This window comes from Diplodia corticola (assembly GCF_001883845.1).
Source record: "Diplodia corticola strain CBS 112549 chromosome Unknown scaffold60, whole genome shotgun sequence".
NCBI classification, from domain to species: Eukaryota; Fungi; Ascomycota; class Dothideomycetes; order Botryosphaeriales; family Botryosphaeriaceae; genus Diplodia; species Diplodia corticola.
This window is the reverse complement of record NW_017971539.1, coordinates 5,692-27,730: the sequence shown is the minus strand read 5'-3', so window position 1 is coordinate 27,730 and position 22,039 is coordinate 5,692. Positions and strand designations below refer to the sequence as shown.

The window sequence follows — 22,039 nt, the reverse complement described above, 5'->3', positions numbered from 1 at the left end:
CACATGCAGGAACAACCCGCCCCATTATTGATCGGCCTCGCGAAGTTCCAGCCGTCTGGACCACTCTATATCTCGACGTTGCGTCTCGTCTCGTAAAGAGAGCAAGGTCTCCACAAATCCATCACTGCGGAAAATATCGCCGGCGAATATTCACGGAGTCACCGTGCTTGGCACACTGATACCTGACGTGAGACTCACGCCGCCTGATTTGGGTCAACCTTGTAAGAGAGTCGCCGTCGAGCACTCGCTTTACGTTTCATAAACTGCCGCGTGGGTACCCTGCGTTGACGAGGATCCATCATTCCTTGTGGCCTTTGTCTATTGTGTTCAATGTTGAGTAAGCATAACCTTGAGCCCACCCAATCATGGCTGCAGCGATGATACATAACGTGCACGTGGCTATCCTTGTGGCTGCAGCTGCTACAGCGGTTCTGGTAGTGAAGAGCCAGGCCGCTCGCAGGATTTTCGATGCCATCCTAAATGTAAGTCTATTGTATGTACGTCAAAGAAGGTGCAAGATCGTTTACATATCCATCACTATCCAGGCGATTGTGTCTCGCATTTGCTTCATTCCGAGCGTTGAGAATGGAAAAAACATCAAAGGTCCAGCATACACTTTCCCGGATGGCCAGATGAAGGACAAGTTCTTCCGCGGCAGGGAGATGTCTTATGCGTGGAGCGAGAAATACGGTAGCATCTACAGAATCTGGGCCGGATCTACTCCCGAAGTGTAGGTTCAATCCGTCCATATCCATCTCACGACTGACGAGACATAGGGTGCTGACGGACCCAAAGGACGTGCAGGCACTGTACAGCCACGCGTCCAACCACACAAAAGACACCACAGCAAACATCGGCTGGCTCTTCAGCCAGCTGCTGGGCCAAGCCGTCGGCTTAATCAATGGAAATCGCTGGACGAAGCTCCGCAAGACGCTCGACCCATTATTTTCCCACAAGCAATCCCTGCAATATATCGACGACTTCAACACCTCGGCCGCATGCTACGCCAAGAGCTTAGACCAGTACGCTCTGGAGAAGAGGGAGGCCGACGAAGATGATGGACACTTTGTCGTCAACGCCTCCCAGGCTCTGATGCGTTTCCCCTACTACGAAGTCGCCAAGCTCTTTTACTCCAACCTCACCCAGTACGAGATCGACCGGCTCTGGGAACTGGGCCAGCTCTTCACTGAGGTCTTTGCCGGCGCCATGGATGGCGGCATCAACCGCTCGCCTCTGACGAAGCTGCTGAACAGGCCATCGTGGCAGCGGACGCGGTCGTACATCGAGCAGTGGGAGGCCTTCACCCACGAATCCGTCAAGCGTCGTGTGGATGCCGGAATCAACGACCCCTTGGTGTCGCTGTGGCAGCAGGCCGCCGAAGAGGAGATTGACCGGCAGGAGGTGCTGCACACGCTCGCAGAATCGCTTTTTGCGAATCTGGATGTGACGACGCATGTTATCTCGTCCTGCGTCATCCTCGTAAGTCCACCCGGAACCAGACTCCCCGAGAGGGCGAATACCACACAGAAAGACTTACCAAAGGTGAATTTTTCTTGTCAGCTCGCCGACAACCCCACCGTCCAAGCCGACCTACGCGCCGAGTTCTCCCGGCACGCATACGACGTTGTCGGCTATCTCGGCCGGCGCGACACGCTGCTCCACTTCTGCCTGCTGGAGTCGCTGCGCCTACAGCCGGTTCCCGCTTTCACTTTGCCAGACAAGCCGCCGCGAGAGAGGATTATTGGCGGGTATCGGATCCCAAAAGATGTACGTGCATCTTACATGAATCGCGATGAACTTGACTCCTCCTTTTTCAAATGCTTCAAAGATGGTGCGTGTGAGGCTGACCGACTTTCCTCTGAGGGATAGACGACCATCCTGATCGACTCGTACGCCATCAATATCCGCAACCCCTTCTGGGGACCCGACAGCCGTCGGTACCGCCCGAACCGGTTCGCTTCGATTCCGTCGCAGCAGGTGAGTTGCCCAAGGCTTTTCTCTTTCGTTGCAGCAGCGCCTTAGCGGTTTCCCCGCGGGTTGTTTCTCTTATAACGCCTGGCTGATGTTCGGTCGCCCGTAGCTTCGATACAACTTGACCACGTTCGGATACGGTTCGCGGAAGTGCCTTGGGTACAACGTCGGCGATAAGATGGTGCATGCGCTGGTGTACCAGCTGTTCAGCCAGTATGACGTCTCCATAAGGCCGGATATGAAGAAGAAGGGCGATGAGCAGTTTAAAAGAGACGGGGGGAATTGGTTAGCGTTATACGATGTCGAGTTGAACGTGAAGCGGAGAGTATAAAAATATTTTTAGAATACCAGTCTGTTAACGCTAATGTTTATATTTTTATTCAGTTCAACATTTCTCTAGTATTATTTTCTTAAATTTAACTAACCTCCTTCTAACTATTATGAATATTAGGATAAAATAAGGACAGACCTTCTTACACCTTGCTGAATACCAAGACGGCTCGAAGCAACGGGTCGAGGCGGTACAGCTTCCTAGTGCAAAATAGCGTGGTTGTGCCAGGAATCCGGATGAGCATAAATAGATTAGAGGGCCGCCCGGTTTTCCTTTTCTCCTCTGCTCGCCCAAACGATGCGGATCTGCAATCTCGCGAAACCACACCTTGCCCTTCATACTGTTCGACGCTCCCGACACCATCTACACGCAGGGCTCTTGGGAGAGTATTCAGCTCTGTGTCGAGCTTTCCATACGCCTTTGGAATGCGAACGATTGGGTACACAACAAGCGCTGCTTTTGTGCCCCAGAGGTCTCAAAATCAGACATTTCTCCACGTTCTCTGAACGACGAATGCATTTGCCAGCCGACACGACGGGTGTGACCGAGCCACCGGCTTGGCTGAGTGAGTTCAGACAGCGGGGGTGGTACGGTTTGGTCGTTTACCGCACCTATTACGGCGACGGGTCTGAAAAGCATGCGAGGCAATGGGAACGGGTGCAGGAGAAGATCTACGCCATGTCCAAGGAGTATCTGCCGGACGAGCCCGACGAGGATGACTGGCCATTCGATCAAAGGACCAAAGATACGTGGAAACTTCACTGCGTTGATGATCGAGCGGTGTTTGATGGAGCGGGGCTGGAACTTGTAAAGGGGTAAGCAGTCTCCTTATCACTGTGACAGCAGCTTCGGCAGACTGACGATAGCTTCGGACAGACTCTTCGCACGGCTCGCACACCAGAATATGGACCGGCGCGACAGGGTGTCATGGCTTGCTGCGCTCGTTGTGGATCGCGAGGCTTTCGATTCTATCAGCGCGGCGGTCGAAGACCCCGCCAGAGAGCCAAGGGCCTTTGTCTGGGCGGTCGATCCAGATGTGGATCCCGACGATGTGCAAGAGAACGATTCAGAAGAGTACAGATACACAGGGCATTACAGGATGCCGCTGCTGATGCTCGCAGAGTTCCATCGAGTTGTCTTCAACCCGGAATGTGACAGAATGTACAATGGCTGGGACATGGCGCTCGACACTCCGTGGCCCAACTGGCGGCGGAGGGGAACTCTCTAGCTATTAGGGAGTATCAACACAATACGCATAGCATGCCCACAAGCCGCTGCAATCCCCGTTCAAGGCTCGGTTTTACGTGTTTAAGTCATCCAAAGGGATGCTCACCGCCGCGGCCATGTCGTAGCAGAAGACGCCGTCCTTCTGCATGACGTACTTGGTGCAATTTGTCGCGAGGTTGGCGTAGATGGCAGAACAGTTGTTGTTGATCCACGGATTGCACAGCGTCAGATCTTCCAGGCTGATGCCGATTTCGTATAGCCAGGAGCTGCACGGGCAATCGACGTCGCCACCGTACACCAGCGCGTAGGAATTGCCGTTTCACGGGACACTGGAAGCGGGGGCATACGGCTCGGGCGTTGAAATGACAACTTGCGTGTAGGACGGCGTCGTGGGCACCGTGTCCCCATTTAAGATCTCCGATATTATATAGACTAAACGAATGACTGTCTCTAAATAAACCGGACAAACCCAACTTCAACCCCTGAGGATTTCAACCATAACAGCTTCTGACGCCTTGACGACTATGTTCCTTGCCGGCACACCATTCTGGACACCGATAATCACGGGATTCTCACCGTCCGCATACTCCTTACCGTTATTCTCCGCAGTCCAACGCCTACCGGCCCAAGTAATACCGCTATCGGCCGTAGTCTTAGCGGCAGTTAGCTTCGACACCCTTACCTTACTTACGTCCCCGCCAAGCTTAGCCAAGGAAATATCTTTAGCAGGCCTGTCCCCGGCGCCGCCGTCCCAGACTTGGAGGTTCAGCACGGCGATTTTCGAGAGCTTTCCTCCATGATACCCCGCGTAGCCGACAATGTTCGGATGGCCATCCACGGCGTCCAGTGGGCGGATCTGGAGATTGCCGTCGCCACCGACAAAGGAAGCGCCGGCTATTAGGCCGTAGTAGTTGCCGTGTACGGCCATAGGATGGTTTTTCGTGTCAAAAGGCTGCCACGCAGATATGCGGAAGTCAGTGCCCAGCTGCATCGAGACACGTCGTATGCCAAAAGACATGCCGTGGAGGAGAAAGTCGAGCGTCCAGAGCGCGGCGCCTAGTGTGTCGTATAGATCTGGGTTTGTGGCGTCGCCATCGCCGCCAATAGCGCTGCCCACTTCGCCCAGAATAAACGGGATGTTGTTTTTCTTAGCGAAGGCGATGTTGGCGCCAAAGTTTTCCTGCATACGCGAGACAGTGGTGTTGTGGGTGAGGAGCTCCCCTACATGAATGTCAGTCAATAAAACTTGGTATTACATTCCCAAGCGTTGACCAACCTTTGAGATCTTTAGTGGCGTCCGCCTGATAGCTATTATTTTGTTTTAGAGCTGATTAGTACGTTCCTTAGAGAGAAACGGAGCTAAGAGTATAGACATACTAGTGTTGTGAAACCGTCCTCACATATCCACCATTATTCAGCCCCTTCCCGATTGCAGACCTACAGATGTTAGCACCGGCCCCGAAAGGAGCATCTCGGCCGGCATAAAACTTACAGCCCCCACTGATCCGGATGATCAACGTGCGAGGATAACGTAAGCGTCTGGAACCAACTCTTCGCTCCACTATTCTTCAGCGCACCAACACGATTCGCCAAAGTTCCCGCGTAGTTGGTCCACTCGTCCACATAGTCCGACGGTCCCCATGCACCCGACCTGTCCGGTTTTGGCCGGCATCCGGAGCCCGGGGAGTTCGGATAGAGGTTGGGCTCGTTCCCGATCTCAAACGCATCCAGCCGTGCCGACAGCCGCCGGGCTTGGCCGTCATCGTCGTCATCATCGTCGGCGGCATCCCGCTTCTTCCCGCCGCCGCCGGGAGTCAGCGCGTCGATGCACGCGCCAGCGAACTTGACGCCATTATCGACGTCCTTGCGCGCCAACGGCACCTGGACGGTGAACTGCGGCGCAAGAGCAGGCGCGAGGTTCTGGAACGAGCGGAGCCAAGGCGTCCCGAGATCGGCATAGGTGTGCAGCCTGCAGGCGTCCAGGTCGCCAGTGACGTCGACGGCTTTGGATGTGAGGGCGGGATTGTAGCGCATGTTATCCATGGAGGTGCCGCCGACGCGGATGTGCAGCGGCGCGCCGCCGGTCTCCTTGAAGATCTGGTTCAAGAGGAAGGCTGAGAAGGCATTAGGCGAGCTATCGCGGCCAGCGTAGTCGGGGAAGCTCTTCATCTCGATGCCAAAGCCGATGTAGCTTTTGCGGACGGTGGTTGCATCGTCCGCTGTGAGCTTAGGGCTGAATTGGATGGTGGAGGTGGAGGCATCGTCAGAAGCTGCCGCTGCCGATGTCATGGCGGCGCAGAGCATGACGAGGTTGCTGGTTGGCTTCATGTTGATTGCTGATCTGATTGTCCTAATAACACCCGATGTTCATGGCTATTTATGGATTTGATGAGGCCCCTGCGTTGTGTTTTAGTTCTGGGTACGAAGTGGTACTGTTCCATACTGCGCTCCGCTTTAGCCCTAGTTGTCGGGCATAGTGGCGAAGGATTCATTTGTACTACTACCGTACCATGTATGGCTACCGTTCGGCTGAATGAAGTTCACCTAAGCCGAGTTGTTATGTCTTGTCCTCGATCCCACGTTCGGTCGCGCTCCGCGTGCGTCTACGTTCCCTCCATCCCTGGCGCATGTGCTGATCTGTACTAACCACAACCAGGCAGGAACAATAATAATGTAGCCTTATCATCTACAGCCACTGACAGAACCAAGAGTTCGATCGCCGTCCCAAAAGTGTTGCCGCTACGGGTGCTTGAATTCCAAGGTGCGTGCCGCGCTGAGCTGGGCTGGGCTGGATTGGACTGGGCTGGAAGGCGTCTGGAACTTGTCCGTGAGCCGTGCAATAATAGTCCCATGCATAACGTAACATGTTCGCCAGGGAGGCTACTTTTCGTTCCGCCAAAATCGTGCGTAATCCCACATTAATCGTAAAACTTCCCACTACCAACCGTCAACGCTTCTTGTCCAACACTTTGTTAAAGATAGAGAAATTTCGCTGTTGTCTGAAAAGTTGTATCAAAGCGTTGGCCGGTAATTGAGCCCATAAGTGGGACTGTCAGGTGAGCAAGGTTTTGATGAGTGCATCAACAGTGGCGCGTGGAATGACGTGTATAAGAGACGAAAGCGGCGTGTAGAAAGACGCCCTCAATTTTGCCAAACAATGAGACACTAGCGGGAGGACGTACCAACAAATGGATCGGATGATTGTGGCTTGGCTAATATAATGCACAGTAGCATCAATAATGTTTGGCCGTGACGAGTACTACAAATAGGCGATCAGTACTAGAGGTGTAGGTGCCCCATTCCCGCGGCCATGACCTGCAGACTGCCGCCCACAAATTGGGCATCAATACCAATCTTCGCCTACCTAGCCGAGCCCATCGTAATCGAAATGCCCTCCGCTATCTTGTCTCTGAACACACATCTCTACCCAGGTGGCGGTGTGTGAGTTGGAGCAAAAGCAAGTTAACCGAACACAATATAACCTATAATCCGAGGTGGATAAAATCGGCCGAAGAGTTGATATTGTGAAGCGTTTCCTTCGCATTATTCGCCGAGGCACGCTTGTTCATCATGGCTGTAGGATGAATTTGGCGCTGCGGCAGAGCAATAGCGGGGAAAATCAGGTACGCGACGGACGTCTGACGCGGCAAGCGATGCCACTCGCTGCATGTCGATCGACCTGCCTTTCTGCGTTGGGTCGCGTCCGTCATGGAACGTCATGAATCGCTGTCAGCGAGCCGAATCACACAACGGCTCCGGGCTCCAAGGGTGCGGCGCAAGGAGGACTGACGAAATTGTCCAGAGGCTTGTCGGGTCGTGTGTCGTACATGCAGAGGAAGGAGCAGTGTGGTGCAGCTGTGATTGCGTGTAGTGGTGTGGGCTGTTGGCTTCCAGGCAGAATGGCTGAGTTTCACCCGTTACGTCATGCTCCTGCTTAGGTCTTCCTCTTCACCTCCACTGCCTCCCGAACAAGTGAGCCACGCTCGAGGTTGAAACAAGGCTGCGTACTGGCCGGTGGGCCTTCCGATAACACAGTAAGCCACCATCCGTGGATCTCAGCTTACAATGATGAATGATCTAGATAGACTGAGACTTTTGCTTCTTCTCCTGACTTTCTACGCAGGGCAATGGTTGAGACACCATTTCGAGATATCTCAGCTCAGCTTTGTAGGTGAATGCCCTCCGCCAACAATTGACCTACGACTGCGTAACGTCAGACGATCAAACAAGAGGATATCACAGAGTAAAACATGGTCACAAGCATTGAGAGCCTTTGCCAGGCAAGTGTATATACGAATAAGAAAGCGTAGTGGAGTAGCTTCAGGCGAGGTGACACGATTCTACTGCGGTCGGTTTGGCCAACGCGACTCGCACCCGAGACGACCAATGGCCGTCACATCCCCTGCACCCACACAGGCAAAAGAGCTACAAAATTGCAGTTCCAAAGCTCAGTAAGGCCATACTAACATGACTAAGATTTTCCCTGGCTATACGCTGCTATAGACAGTGGTCTTGACGATAACGAAGATCAACCGCTGTCTGAACTCGGTTGCGATCCGTTTTATTCTTGGGCCCATCCAGGCTCCAACACGTTCGGATTCCTACACAAGGTTTCCGACGAGGACTTACCATTGGAAACTGCTTTATGCGGAGCAGACGGGATGGGAGAAACAGAATGGAGATCCGTTCTGTGCCGAAGCACGATCACTCAACTAGACGTCGCCGTCACAATGGATGCCTCGACTCTCGCCGTGCTCTGAGTGAAACCGAACGAAAGTAGTGCAAGAGTTGCTGCCAACCGTACTTTGGCAGATTCGTTCGACCCTTCATACCCCCACGCACTTATCCCGGCCTTCTTCAGCGACCCGAATTACCACTACAACTACTTCTTCCAAGATGCCATATACGACGAACAGACAGGGCCAAGACAACGCAGCCAAAGAAGCTCTCCGACTGGTCCAGGGAGATAAGCCTCAGGCCGAGGGTAGCGAGCATGTCATTGACAACGGAAAGTGAGGTTTGCCAGTCTCCATTATTGTGGTAACACATGCAAGATTCTCGGAAGAGTGCGGCTAATGCGCCGTCCTGACTATCACATGGGCAGTTCAGAAGCAGAGAATCATAAAATCAAATCAAGAATGGCCACTGGAAAGGAAGCTTTGAGCCCGGGGTCTATGAAAACATGGACCACACTCAAACAGGAACCGCGGCACGACTCACCCCAGCGTCAATACCCCGTCCCCTCTCCCCTCACCACATTCTGCTCCTCGGTCGCCTTGAACGCCACGCCAGGCTTCCACTCGCCCTCCAACACGGGCGGAGGCGTGTCCTTCCAAATCGCCTGGATGCGCCTCGCGCTCGCCAAAAACCTCTCCTCGACCTTCTTCCTATCCTGCTTCGTCACCAGCATGCCGTCTCGCTTCCTCCACTCGCCGCCGACCATGACATCCTTGACATCGCCCACGTTCGAATGCAGCACCACGGCCGCCACCGCGTCCGCCCAGCCCAGCATATTCGGACTGTTGCCATCAAACATGACGAGGTCCGCCACCGCCCCTACCTTGATCACCCCGACGTCGTCCCGCCTCAGCGCCCTCCCACCGTTCCGCGTCGCCAGCAGGAACGCCTGATTCACGCTCATCGGGTTCGTCGTCGGAATCGCCCAGCCCTCCAGCGTGCGGCGGTACTCGCCCCGCCGCACCGTCTGAAGCCACAGCCGCGCCTGCGTCACGATGTCGCTGGAGAAGGTGAAGTGCGTGTCCACCCCCAGCGCCGCTTGGTCCATGATATGCGGCGTCCCCGGGTGGTCGTGCCCGTAGTGCATCTCCGACTCGGGCGTGATGGACACGTGGTGGTCGTGCTGCCGCAGCAGGGCGGCGTCGGTGGGGGACAGGAAGGAGGCGTGCGAGAAGACGATGGGGAAGCGGGCGGTGGCGAGAAAGGAGGTCGCAGCCGCGTGGGATGAGATGGTGGTGGGGCCGTTGTCGACGTGCCACGGCCCGCCGAGGGAGTGCGTCGTGAAAGCCGACAGGTTGGGTGTGTCGTGCGCGAGCGCGGTGATGGTGGAGACTTCGGCGACGTCGGCCATGGTCCACCCGTCATAGGCCATCCCGTACTGCACCAGGCCGTTGGTCTCGCTGAGCTTGGGGTGCGTGCTTTGGGCGCGGAAGTCGGCGATGGACGCGGCGTCGACGCTGCTGAAGCCGTAGCACCACCACATGCGCACGCCGCTGTCGACGGATGCAGAGAGGGAGGCCGCAGATGCTTCTGGGGAGAAGGTACCGTGCGCGTGCTCGAGGATGGATGTTACGCCCGCGTTAAGCGCTTCGTATATCCCCGCGAGCTGCCCATAGTAGATGTCGTCGGGCGTGAAGACGCTCTTCGCCTGCGTGTACTGGCCGTAGCGGAAGAAGTACTCGGCGAGCGTCGTGTTTGGCGCGAGTGTGCGGAAGGCCGTCTGCCAGCCATGGCGGTGGGTGTCGACGAAGCCGGGGGAGATGATTTTGTTGGTTGCATCCACCCGTTCCACATCCGCTGGAACGTCACCCGAGTCGGACGAGGCCGAGTCAAATATGGCAGTGATGCGATCCCCGGTCACCAGCACAGAGGTCTTGTGCAGGACTTTCAGCGATTGACTGGCATCGTCGAAGGAGATGACGGTTCCGTTTTCGAGCAGCGTGGACCTGGCCATGGTGAAGGTCGTTTGTAGTGCAATTGCACAATGGGGAGAGAGTCAAAGTTTTTATATGTGCTGATGCCCCTCACAATCGCCGCGGATTTAGCACCATCACCCTTGCTATCTCCGGCAGTGCTTCGGTGTGGGGCAATATAACGTAAGCCCGATGGCCGAGTCTGGGGGCGAGTAAGCGCTAGCAATAATAAAGAGGATGCTCATCCAGGTATGTAGGATGACAAAATACTTTCGATCGGTAGGTAGTGGCTCGGGTCTCCTGCGAGTAGCCGAAGCCAACTCGACAGCCACGTCTACACGTGTATGCTGTTGGTGTACGACACAATAGCCGCCAGATTATACGGGTAAGACACGTGTTACAGTTAACGTGGAGGCCAGTCTGGTGATGCATGTAAGGAGGGGCCTGGATGTGTAAGGATTGAGAAGAAATCCCGAGTGTGTGAAGGAGTCGAGGGTAACGGCTCGAAGGAAGCTTGGCCGGGTAGAAAGGTGGAGGAGGGGTGTCCGCCCGACCGTCAGTCAAGAGCCACCTCACTTTGTCTCGCCTCACTTGACAGACAACTCCACTGCCTTCGACAAGTGGCGAGGCGCCATCGATGAGTACATCGCGAAGAACCATTTCCAGGTTCCTCCGGATGTCTGGGCAAGATTCAAGCAGCATTTTCCGTTGCAGTTCAACCGGAAGTCATTAAGATTATAGACCACGAATGATTTTCGGTGTGACCATTGTGCCACACCTTATCGACACGCTTCTACTTACATTCGAGCTACTAGGCATGGCCATTGCGCCATATCGAATTTTCTAGAAGCAGAACTCTAAGATATCGTTATTCGTGGACAGGGCCATTGCGTTCTATTTTTTCTTCTTTCTTCTCGGCTTTTCGCTCTGCTCGATAGATTACGGAAGCGATAAGGTTTGCTTTTATATATCTTTTCCGGTAATTTGGCGACTTCCGTAAATAATAGGGTCTATACGTTCTTCTAATACTATAGAATAGATATTTAGATCCCTAATCCCCGCTAAACTTAGGGTCGATCGTACGGGTTAATAGTTTTTTAGATACTCGTATTTTTTCTATTTCTAAATACTACTTACTATTAAGGGCGTACTAAATTTCTCTTAATTATTTATTACCGTAGACGCGTATACGCTTACCGAAATAGGCTTAAAATTATAGGTTAATACGTATAAGTATTATTAATTAATAGATTCTACCTCTATCCTTAGCTCCGCCCTTGGCCCCAGCCCGCCCTTTCGAAGAAATAATAAGATTCGAAAAAAACGATACTAAAAAATTCTTTTATTAGAAGACGATAAAATCTAAATATAAAAGAACTCTTCTTATCTCTAGCTATAGCGTAGAGAACGCGTTTATTACTATTCTACTCTCTTCTTTATTTTATTATATATATAGCTTTCTAGTATAAGTTTTTATAAGAATTTATAGCCGCGTCTCGTATACGCTTTATATACGAGATCTATAGAAGTTACGTATTAGTTACGTAACTCTCGCTTAGCTATATATAAAAGCTCTTCGGTCTACGGGCGAAGACTAAATTTCTTAAGAATTTATTTATTAATTATAAGCTCTCTTCTTATATCTATTTTAAGCTCTCTATTCGTATCTTATATCTTATAGTTTTATTAATTAATACGTTAACGATTAAGGCCGGCTAGCGCCGATCTACGTATAACTAGAATAATAGTTCTTCTATTATTTAAATATAGTATTATATCTAGTCGGTTTCTATCGCTATTTAAAACTATTAATTTTATATTTTACTCTATTTCGATCGATTATAGCCCGCTCTATTCGCCTAAAAAATAGACTCTAAAGTTATTAGTATATTATTATTTATATCTTACTATACTACGCTTACGTTATACGACTACTAGGCTAAGCCGCGTTTTTTCTACTACTAGCCGTCGGCGTATTACTAAAAAGATAATAAAATAGAGACTTTCTAAAGCCGTTATTTTATTAATAAATAAAATCTATCTTCTTATACTACTACTCCTCTCTACTTTTCTAATAAAATTTACGTTCTAGTATTCTTTCGCCGCGTTAGCTCTCTCTCTTACTATCTTTTTTAAATCTATTCGTTCTCTTACTCTCTCTCTAATATTTATTAATTAATAGAACTCGCTTCTTCTAATCTTTCTTCTTTTCTACTTTTAAATAGTACTATCCGCGTCTATTACTATCGTTATAAGCTAGAGATTCGACTTATTTACTTTTTATTTAGGTTTTCGTCTAGTATATATCTATACTCTTAACGCTAATCGCTATCGCTAGTACTAGAAATATTAATATAAAGCCTACTATTACTTATAAAAACTAGTCTATTCGCTAATAATATAGACGTCGATCTAAGCGGCGTAAATCTTAACGTATTTAATACTACTAATAAACTCTCGTCGTTATCGCTTTAAACGCACGAAGGACCTAATCTAGATTAATATAATCTATATATTAGCTAAAATAATATATATATTTAAGTAGACCGTTACTCTCGACGGGCGTTTATACTCGTAGAGTCTCTTCTTTTCTCTAATAGCTATAGTAGTTATTCTCTATCTCTCGATCTTAATTTTAATAATAAGTTCGTTTATAACTTTCTATTAGCGGATAAACGTCTTAGAAACTACGCCTACTACGTCTTCGAGTAAGAAGAAGATTATAAAAATATATAATTTAATAAAACTTACTATTCGCCTAAATAAATAGTTTATATATACTACTACTATCGTAGTAGAATTTATAGCCGATTCTTTTATAGTTAATATAGACGGTTAAACGTCTATATTAACGTCTACGTTATTTCTAAAGAGCGCTACTTCGCCCTTAAGCTACTTAATATTAAGATTATCGGCTATAAAGATTATTACGAAGTAATATCTATATCCGCGTCTATTAGTATATTCTTACTCTAAAGTTAACTAGAGATAATTTAGTAATACTCTAACCGCGATATCTTTAATTTAAAAAATAAGAAAAAGGTCTAACTTAGTCTATATTAATACGTAAACTATCTTTTAGAAGATTTTATAAAGTTACTATTCTATCGCGTTAAGTACTTTCGTTATACTAATTTTAGAAATCGCTTCTTTAATAACGATTTTAGTTCGCGAGTACCGTATACTTACTTCTAGTCTAGTATCGGCTATAGCGAGTATTTATCGCCTAGCGAGCTCGTATATAATAGACTATACGAGAAAAAAAGTACGTTTTACTATATCTACTATATTAAAGGCGACGTATATCTCTAGCCGTTATACGACGAGTATATAGCGTAGATATAAGCGATAAAAGCCGCTATCGCCGATTACTAGAAATAGACCGACTATTTAGCCTACTTTTAATAGAGCCTATATCTTCTCGCGGACGAGATTAAACGCTACTATTAATATATCTTAACTATTTACTATAATAGCGTTATAGATCTTCTTATAAACTAGCGGTTTACGTTTAAAGAATACGTCGTCGTACGCCTAATTATAAGTCTAAGTTATTTAGATTTAGAGGGGCGTGGGGGCCGAAACCGTAGGACTTAGCGAAAATTTTAGAATACTAAAATTTTCGAACACTAAAATTTTCGAATACTAAAATTTTCGAATATTTCGTTTATCGATTCTTTATAATACTCTACTAGAATATTAACTATAGTTAATATTAAGCGTAACTCTTGCGTAAAGCTTAGTAGAAGTAAGCGTAAGTGCGTAGCGTACTAAAGCCTAAAGCGTATCTAGTAAAGCGTAACGCTAGCTCTTTACGTAGTGCGCGGCGCATCGGAAGCCTATCTAGAAAAGCGTAACGCTCGCCCTTTGCGTAATACGTAGCGCACCGAAAGCCTACCTTAAAAAGCGTAACGCTAGCCCTTTACGCAGTGCGCGGCGCACTAGAAGCCTACCTTAAAAAGCGTAACGCTAGCCCTTACGCGAAAAGCGGCGCACTGGAAGCCTATTTAGAAAAGCGTGACGCTAGCCCTTACGTAGTGCGCGGCGTACTGGAAGCCTACCTAGAAAAGCGTAACGCTGGCCCTTTACGCAGTGCGCGGCGCACTAAAAGCCTACCTAGAAAAGCGTAACGCTAGCCCTTACGCGAAAAGCGTAACGCTGGCCCTTTACGTAGTACGCGGCGCACTAGAAGCCTACCTAGAAAAGCGTAACGCTGGCCCTTTACGTAGTACGCGGCGTACCGAAAGCCTATCTAGAAAAGCGTAACGCTGGCCCTTGCGTAGTGCGCGGCGCACTAGAAGTCTATCTAGAAAAGCGTAACGCTAGCCCTTTACGCAGTGCGCGGCGCACCGAAAGCCTACCTAGAAAAGCGTAACGCTAGCCCTTACGCGAAAAGCGTAACGCTAGCCCTTTACGTAGTGCGCGGCGCACTAGAAGCCTATCTAGAAAAGCGTAACGCTGGCTCTTTACGTAGTACGCGGCGCACCGAAAGCCTACCTAGAAAAGCGTAACGCTAGCCCTTACGCAGTACGCGGCGCACTAGAAGCCTATCTAGAAAAGCGTAACGCTAGCCCTTACGTAGTACGCGGCGCACCGAAAGCCTATCTAGAAAAGCGTAACGCTAGCCCTTACGCGAAAAGCGTAACGCTAGCCCTTTACGTAGTACGCGGCGTACTAGAAGCCTATCTAGAAAAGCGTAACGCTGGCCCTTGCGTAGTACGCGGCGCACTAGAAGCCTATCTAGAAAAGCGTAACGCTAGCCCTTTACGTAGTGCGCGGCGTACCGAAAGCCTATCTAGAAAAGCGTAACGCTGGCCCTTACGCGAAAAGCGTGACGCTGGCCCTTTACGCAGTACGCGGCGCACTAGAAGCCTATCTAGAAAAGCGTAACGCTGGCCCTTTACGCAGTACGCGGCGCACCGAAAGCCTATCTAGAAAAGCGTAACGCTGGCCCTTACGCGAAAAGCGTAACGCTAGCCCTTTACGCAGTGCGCGGCGCACTAGAAGCCTATCTAGAAAAGCGTAACGCTAGCCCTTTACGTAGTACGCGGCGCACCGAAAGCCTATCTAGAAAAGCGTAACGCTGGCCCTTACGCAGTACGCGGCGCATTAGAAGCCTATTTAGAAAAGCGTAACGCTAGCCCTTACGCGAAAAGCGTGACGCTAGCCCTTTACGTAGTACGCGGCGCACTAGAAGCCTATCTAGAAAAGCGTAACGCTGGCTCTTTACGTAGTACGCGGCGCACCGAAAGCCTATCTAGAAAAGCGTAACGCTGGCCCTTACGTAGTACGCGGCGCACTAGAAGCCTACCTAGAAAAGCGTAACGCTAGCCCTTGCGCGAAAAGCGTAACGCTGGCCCTTTACGCAGTACGCGGCGCACTAGAAGCCTACCTAGAAAAGCGTAACGCTGGCCCTTACGCGAAAAACGTAACGCTGGCCCCTACGCGAAAATAAGCGTAACGCGGGATCCTTAAGCGAATACGCGGCGCACTACTAACCGTATAAAAAATATACTAATCTTTACCTACTTCGTTACTCTAGGACTTTAATTAGTTTTCTATTCTTTAAAATGCCATACGAAGGCTTAAAGAATAGTATTCTACTATAAGAAGACCGGTCGTAAAGCCTATAAACGACTTACGACGAAGACACGTCCCTCTATCTTATTTTAGAATCTACCGATTCGAAAGCCCCTACCCTAGAATTCTACGTATTTCTAGAATAATTCGAAGGCTATCTAGGTGGTCCATTCGTCTATAGAAGACTAGTCGTATTTTACACCGGAATAGACCGCGTAAACTGGACCCCCTACCTACTTAACGTAAACGAGATAAGTATATTTACCGAGTTCTAGAAAGAAAAGAAGTATAGTAAACGAATATAGCTCGGACTGTTTACGACGATAGTAGAAAGTATAGTAGCTACCAACTAGTAGGACTAGGTGTAGTACTACTAGGGAGTTATAGTTATTACGGGTAGTAAAGGTAGAGGTAAGCACCTACTTATCTACGACTACGATTCGGTGCTAGACGCGGCTTTAAAGCGACGAAGAAATATTCTACTCGGCTATTAATAACGACTCGTGGCCTTTGTAGAAGCCTAGGCGATACTACTAGAAGTTTAATATAATACCGACGACTTAGGTATAGGATAGAACCGATACGTTACACACACCTACGAGTAGATAAAAAGAATAGTTATAAGCGGCGATAGACCGCTAGAAGACGACGACGAACGGATTTAGAATTATATTAGATTAGATAGACGCTAGACTTTTTACACTTTCTAGTAGCGTTATATTGACCGTAGTCAACATCTTTTATTTAATTTTAATTCGTTTGATCCGTTGTATGAATTGTATTACTTTTTAAAGAAGTCTAATAGCGCAGTAGATGTTGACCGTAGTTAACATCGTAGGTATAACTTTATAAACAGCCAACCCCTAAGACAATTATTTCCCGCCCGAAAATAAAGAAGAAAATAAAGAGGATTTCGCACCCTTATTAGTCCGAAGGACTATCTATGTTCCTAGAGAAGTAAGGAGTGTTCTAACGAAAGAGTTTCGGGTTAATATTAGAGCCGATAAACTAATATATCTTACTACTGCTTAGCATACCCCAGTTGCTTATCGGTACTATTATAAAGGTCTTATTAGGATTACGCTAAACGCTAGACACGCTAGACGTATCGTTAGGCGTTAGAGGTGTTTATCGCTATTTAGAAGAACCTAACCCCGGTAATCGACGAAGAGGTTCTAAGGGACCCGGCGTAGGCGATAAGCGCAACGGCTTAAGTAGACCTAATATAGACGATAATAATAATAATAATAATAATGATAGATATAGCGACTTAGAAGAGCCCGGCGTAGAATAAGAGGAATTGGAAGCAGCTAACTCGCTAGTACGTCTTCGCTTATAAGTAGACTATATCGCTAGCTGGTCCTTTAACGCATCTCGTAATACGAAAACACGCTTAGGGCCTTTCGGAAACTTCTTACTAGACGCTAATATTGCTATTAAAAGCTAAAGGGTATTAGGCCTCTTCGTCTAATCGTACGAGGCCTCCGATTCTTCTATTATCTATAGAGATTTATTAGTAATAGCTTTACGTCGATTGCAGGCGTTGTTGACTAAGGTCAACCTTTTTTTTAAGCTATATTATTCTGGCCTTAGCCTTACCTGGCCTCACTTTGGCCTCACTTTAAGAGCGGTTTATACCGTAGTATAAGTCGAGTATGGAGCGCGCTTAGGTTCTTTACTTATATTTTCGGTAGAAGAAGCCGGGATTTAGGTAAGAAACTCGTATCTTAGGTGGGTAGAGTGCTATAAAACTCGTAGATAAGGTAAGAGAAAGTAAGGTATATCGTAAAGAAGGCTAAGAAGGTAACGAGATTAATTTATATATATTATAAAAAATTTATTAACTAAGATTAATATAACCGGTAGAGAGATATAGAAAGTAATAAAAAAAGAGCAGTAAACGATTATAATAAAGGTTAAAAAAGAGATATTTTAATCTCGTAAAGAAATTCTATAATAACCTAATTAAAAATAGAATTTAAATGAAAATCCTTTCGCCGATAAATAATCGACTTATCTTAATAGTTATCTAGCTAACCCTAATCCGATTTTCTCCATTCGTATTAAGTATTAAGATTACTATTTTTAAAAGCGGTTTAGAGCGCCCGCTTTATATTAGATATTAAAGTAACTCTCGTCTACGTTTTATCGGTGGAGGATTGGCTTTAAAGTTAAAAGATATACCTACGACTAGGCTTCTTAATATGCTAAATATCTCGAATGATATCTCGTAGTAGAGACTTAGGTAAGGCGGTAGTAATAAAACCGATAGCGTATATCGGTTGTATTCCTTATCGCCTCGGTAGTAACGAATCGAACGTAAACTAAGAAACCGTAAGAAGATAGATAGAGGCCTTTATAATAAGCCGTTCGTCGAATTTCTCGATAGATATAGTAGGGAGTTTATCTTGTAATATGGCTCGAAGCTTAGTAGTTAGTCGGCGAAACGGCGTACTTTTTTATTTAGGTGTTATCGAGATATCGAATAGATGCCTTATCTTCTCTTTCTATATTCCGTCGTTTACCGGAAACCGTTAAGACCTACGCCGGGGTTATTAACGCGCTAATATATACCGCGGGCTATAATTAAGTAGCCGTTCGAGTATTTTAAGTAATAAACTATAGAGCCCGTCTATTTTAGAGTCCGAGAGATTCTGCCCGAAGCGGCCGATGGCTAGAAATTTATCCCGTTTAGAAGTTTCGTTCTTAGAAGGGAAGTAGTAGTCTAAGCTACTATTTAAACGTTCGGCTTCTCTTAGTATTTCTACTTCTAGGTACGCACGGTGTTTTAGCTAATTATCTTCTAGCGAGTTAATAACGGTTAGAACGAATTTCCTAATTACTAAGCCGGCGGCTAACTCTAGAACGACGTTCTTCTCGTCTATATTCGCGCGGATAAAATAACGGAAGGTAATAAATATTACGTTTTAACGCTCTATCTTATTCTAGGTTTTTTCGTTCTTCTTTAACCTACGTAAAATGTTAACGGAGAGCGCTAGTTTGCTCTATACTTCTTCTATATACCGTAGGACAGCGCCTTACTATAGAATATACTTAGAAGGGAACTACGTAACACCGTAGCGCTCGACGTAATCTTTTAGCTCTAGACTAATATAACGTCTCGTCGGAATTCTACGTAAGACCGCTAGCTTAGAGTTACTTCTAGTTTTAGAATAATCCTCGTTAGAATTATCGTCGCTTTTCCCGCGTAGCCTCGAAATCTATATAGATTTAAAATCTTTAGGGTCGCCACCGAGCGAGAGATACGCGATACGCACTATACTAGTAGCTATAACCGTATTTACTAATTACTACTCTATTAGCGTTTACGATATAGATCCGCTTCTATATACTATCTAACTCGCTAGAGCCTTAAGATAGTAGAGCTAACGATTAAGCTAGTACGTAGTAAAATTATTAGCGTCTAGCGTAGACAACGTCTAAAACGGTTTATAAGTAGTAGTAGATTTTACTACTAAGGGTACGGTGTTGTTAACCGTAGTTAATATCGTGCTTCTATCTACTAGCCGTTCTCTGCTTAGGGTAGTAGTTAGAATATCGAGTCGAAAGCGGTATTCTTATCGAATACTAAAGCTATACGTTTAAGAACCGTAGAGAGTATCGATAATATACTTCTTAGAGGCTATATATCCTTTTCGAAGTAACTCGCGTAGGTTCTATTACGTAGTACGTCCGAACCGGTTATTAGCTTTATACTAATCCTCTAGAGTCTCTTAGAATAACGTTAGGCTCTTAAATAGTCGGTTTTTAAATAAGCTGTGCCCTTTAATAGGTAACGCGAATAATTCTTTATATATATTATACGCCTTTATATAGGCTATGCCAGCTTGCTTTCGCTATAGGTTTATTTCTCTTAACTCGACTAATGTAGACCCGGCGTCTCGCGTAAGTAACTAATAGTAGAACGTCGATCGGGTCTTAAAACGATTTAAAGATGCCCTAGAATACATAAGCTAATCGGCCTAATAATTAAGATACTTTATCTTTCGTAGTAAAGTAATGCCCGGCTCTAAGAGTATATCTTTAACCGCTAAGTCGACCTAGTAACTATAAGCTAGAAAGAAGGCGTCGTTATAGAAGAAGTATATCTATAGATATTATATAAAGTCGTTTACCGCCTCCGTTAGTAACGAACGCTTTATCGATAGCTTAAGATTATAGCCCGAGATAACTAGAAATAAGCCCTAAAACGAGTCCCGTGGTACTTTAGAGCATTTAGTATAGTTCTAGGCCGCCTTTTCTACTTTACTCTAGAAAGAAGCCAGGTATTTAAAAGAAATCGTATATTATACGTCTATCGCTGCGCTTATTCTAGACACGAAGTCTTAACGCCTAATCTTAGACTTATTATCTATATCCTAGAAGCTTACTAGGTAGTATTAAACGACGTTAGGCGGATAGACTAGTCTTAAGGAAGGAGTAACTATCCGATCGATCTACTTCTTCTAGAAAACGTTACTAACGTAGACCTCTTCGTTCTAAACGGGCATATTAGGAAAGAAAATATAGTAGTTATAGAACGTAGAAGAAGATATTCCCGTTCCCAGTCGTAATTATCGAGTGCGATATAGTTTTCTTAATCGTATAAGAACGCGTTAATTCTGTTTAATTAACCGTATATATAGTGGTCGATAGGTAAGTTTAAACCCCTCGCGGTAAGTAGATAAGCCGTTAATCTCTACGATAAAACTATCTACGTCCTAAGATCGACCAACTAGTGCGTCGCGTAGTTCCTCGTCCTCGAGTTCGGATTTAAGAAAACTTAAACTTAGTAAAAGGTTCTCTACTTCCCTACCGCCCGCTAGTATTTCTTTCTACGGAACTTCGTTGGTCGGGTGTCCGGACGGTTAGGCGGGGATTATTCCGTCGAATTCTAGGGGAAAATAGGTGATACCGGTGTCTAGATTACTAGTTATACGGTTGCGCTAGAACTTTATAAAAGCGCGAAGAGAATACGGTCCGTTAAGAGGTCTATCGCCGGGGGAATCGTCTATAAAACGCGAAACGCTTTAGTATTAGATTAGTAAATATATTATAGTAGCTAATAATATTAGACTTATATTAGACTTACTATATATATAGTCCGAGTGTTTTACTCGTTGGATAAGATCCGTTACGAGGTCTCGAGCGGTATAATTAGAATTAGGCTCGTCTAAACTTTACTCGGTATTTTTAATAAAAGAGATATTATCGGTGTCGTCGTCGCTTATTTGGGATAAAGTAGACGCAGACGATAAGCTTAGTATAAAGTCTCTATTATTTATAGAATTACCGGCTGCACTTTGCTTTTTTATTATAGGGTGAGTAGCGGACGTTATTATTAGGGGAGTAATTCTACTTAATAACGAAGAAGTAGAAGAGCTATTAATATTAGATTTAATATCGCTAAAGTAACTATTACTATCGTTAAATTTACTATCGTTCTAATTACTACTAACTAGAGACGTTGCGTTATCTTAGTAGTACGATCTACTAGTTAGGGCGATATTAACCCTAGTTAATATAACCTTACTACCCTACGTAAAGGGCTCGTTCTATTACTAGAGTTAGCGTAAATATAAAGGAAGAATTTAAGACTAAAATTTAATATAGTAATATCCTTAGATATTCTAGTTATCGTAGTACTTACCTCGTTACCACTATCTCTTTCTAGAAGACTAGACGCTTCTATATCCTCTATATTCGGGCTATAGGCGCTATAATATAAACCTTCCGAGGAAACGTTACTCGCTCGAGCTTCGTTTATTTCTAGGCCTGTCTCGCGCGTAGGCGAATAAGACGACGTAACCAAAGGCGAAGTAGATAATCGTAGTAACGTACTAGTATATAGACTAACTTTAGGTAATACCCTACTATTAGAAATGCCTTATATAGGTAAGATTTCTTCGGTGTCTTACACTTCGGGTACTGGCGACTGATTTTTTAAGCGGGCTTTTCTCTTTCGTTCTCGATACCGACGCGATCGAGTAGCGGTAGTCGCCCGCTTTTCTTTAATAGTCTTCGGGCCCCTCGGTATACCGGCGATCGGTTTTAATAAAGCGCGGGCGTTCGTGGCCGATAGGTATACGTTTAATATAGCTCTAACCTAGCGCTTTAGCGGGTAATATTAACCGAGGTTAATATAACGTACGTAACCGAAACCACGCTAGCCGTATCGCGTTAGGGCCGTAGATTCTAAAGAATACGGCGTAATATACCGGGTCGCTGCGTCGTTCCTCGCCCTAAACTAAACACCGCCGCGATCTACTACACGTAGTCT

At 46.7% G+C, this 22,039-nt stretch overlaps 4 protein-coding genes across 4 annotated transcripts; 2 read left to right on the top strand and 2 right to left on the bottom strand.

Annotated features, from left to right (window-relative positions):
- Positions 1 to 365: 365 nt before the first annotated feature.
- BKCO1_600004 (cytochrome p450 oxidoreductase) lies at positions 366 to 2,302 on the top strand (the record flags this gene model as incomplete). The annotated part of the gene is made up of 6 exons (XM_020277704.1): positions 366 to 482; positions 546 to 730; positions 777 to 1,479; positions 1,561 to 1,767; positions 1,870 to 1,977; positions 2,081 to 2,302. 6 exons carry the CDS (start codon positions 366 to 368, stop codon positions 2,300 to 2,302), a joined length of 1,542 nt encoding a protein of 513 aa, XP_020126696.1.
- A 513-nt stretch (positions 2,303 to 2,815) lies between these two features.
- On the top strand, positions 2,816 to 3,530 carry BKCO1_600003 (uncharacterized protein; the record flags this gene model as incomplete). The annotated part of the gene is made up of 2 exons (XM_020277693.1): positions 2,816 to 3,117; positions 3,179 to 3,530. 2 exons carry the CDS (start codon positions 2,816 to 2,818, stop codon positions 3,528 to 3,530), a joined length of 654 nt encoding a protein of 217 aa, XP_020126695.1.
- Positions 3,531 to 4,004: 474 nt separating this feature from the next.
- Positions 4,005 to 5,857, bottom strand: BKCO1_600002 (glycoside hydrolase family 79 protein; the record flags this gene model as incomplete). The annotated part of the gene is made up of 5 exons (XM_020277682.1): positions 4,005 to 4,181; positions 4,221 to 4,750; positions 4,806 to 4,837; positions 4,907 to 4,966; positions 5,022 to 5,857. 5 exons carry the CDS (start codon positions 5,855 to 5,857, stop codon positions 4,005 to 4,007), a joined length of 1,635 nt encoding a protein of 544 aa, XP_020126694.1.
- Positions 5,858 to 8,756: 2,899 nt separating this feature from the next.
- On the bottom strand, positions 8,757 to 10,220 carry BKCO1_600001 (amidohydrolase family protein; the record flags this gene model as incomplete). Its single annotated transcript, XM_020277671.1, has 1 exon — positions 8,757 to 10,220. One exon carries the CDS (start codon positions 10,218 to 10,220, stop codon positions 8,757 to 8,759), a length of 1,464 nt encoding a protein of 487 aa, XP_020126699.1.
- Between the last annotated feature and the right edge of the window lie 11,819 nt (positions 10,221 to 22,039).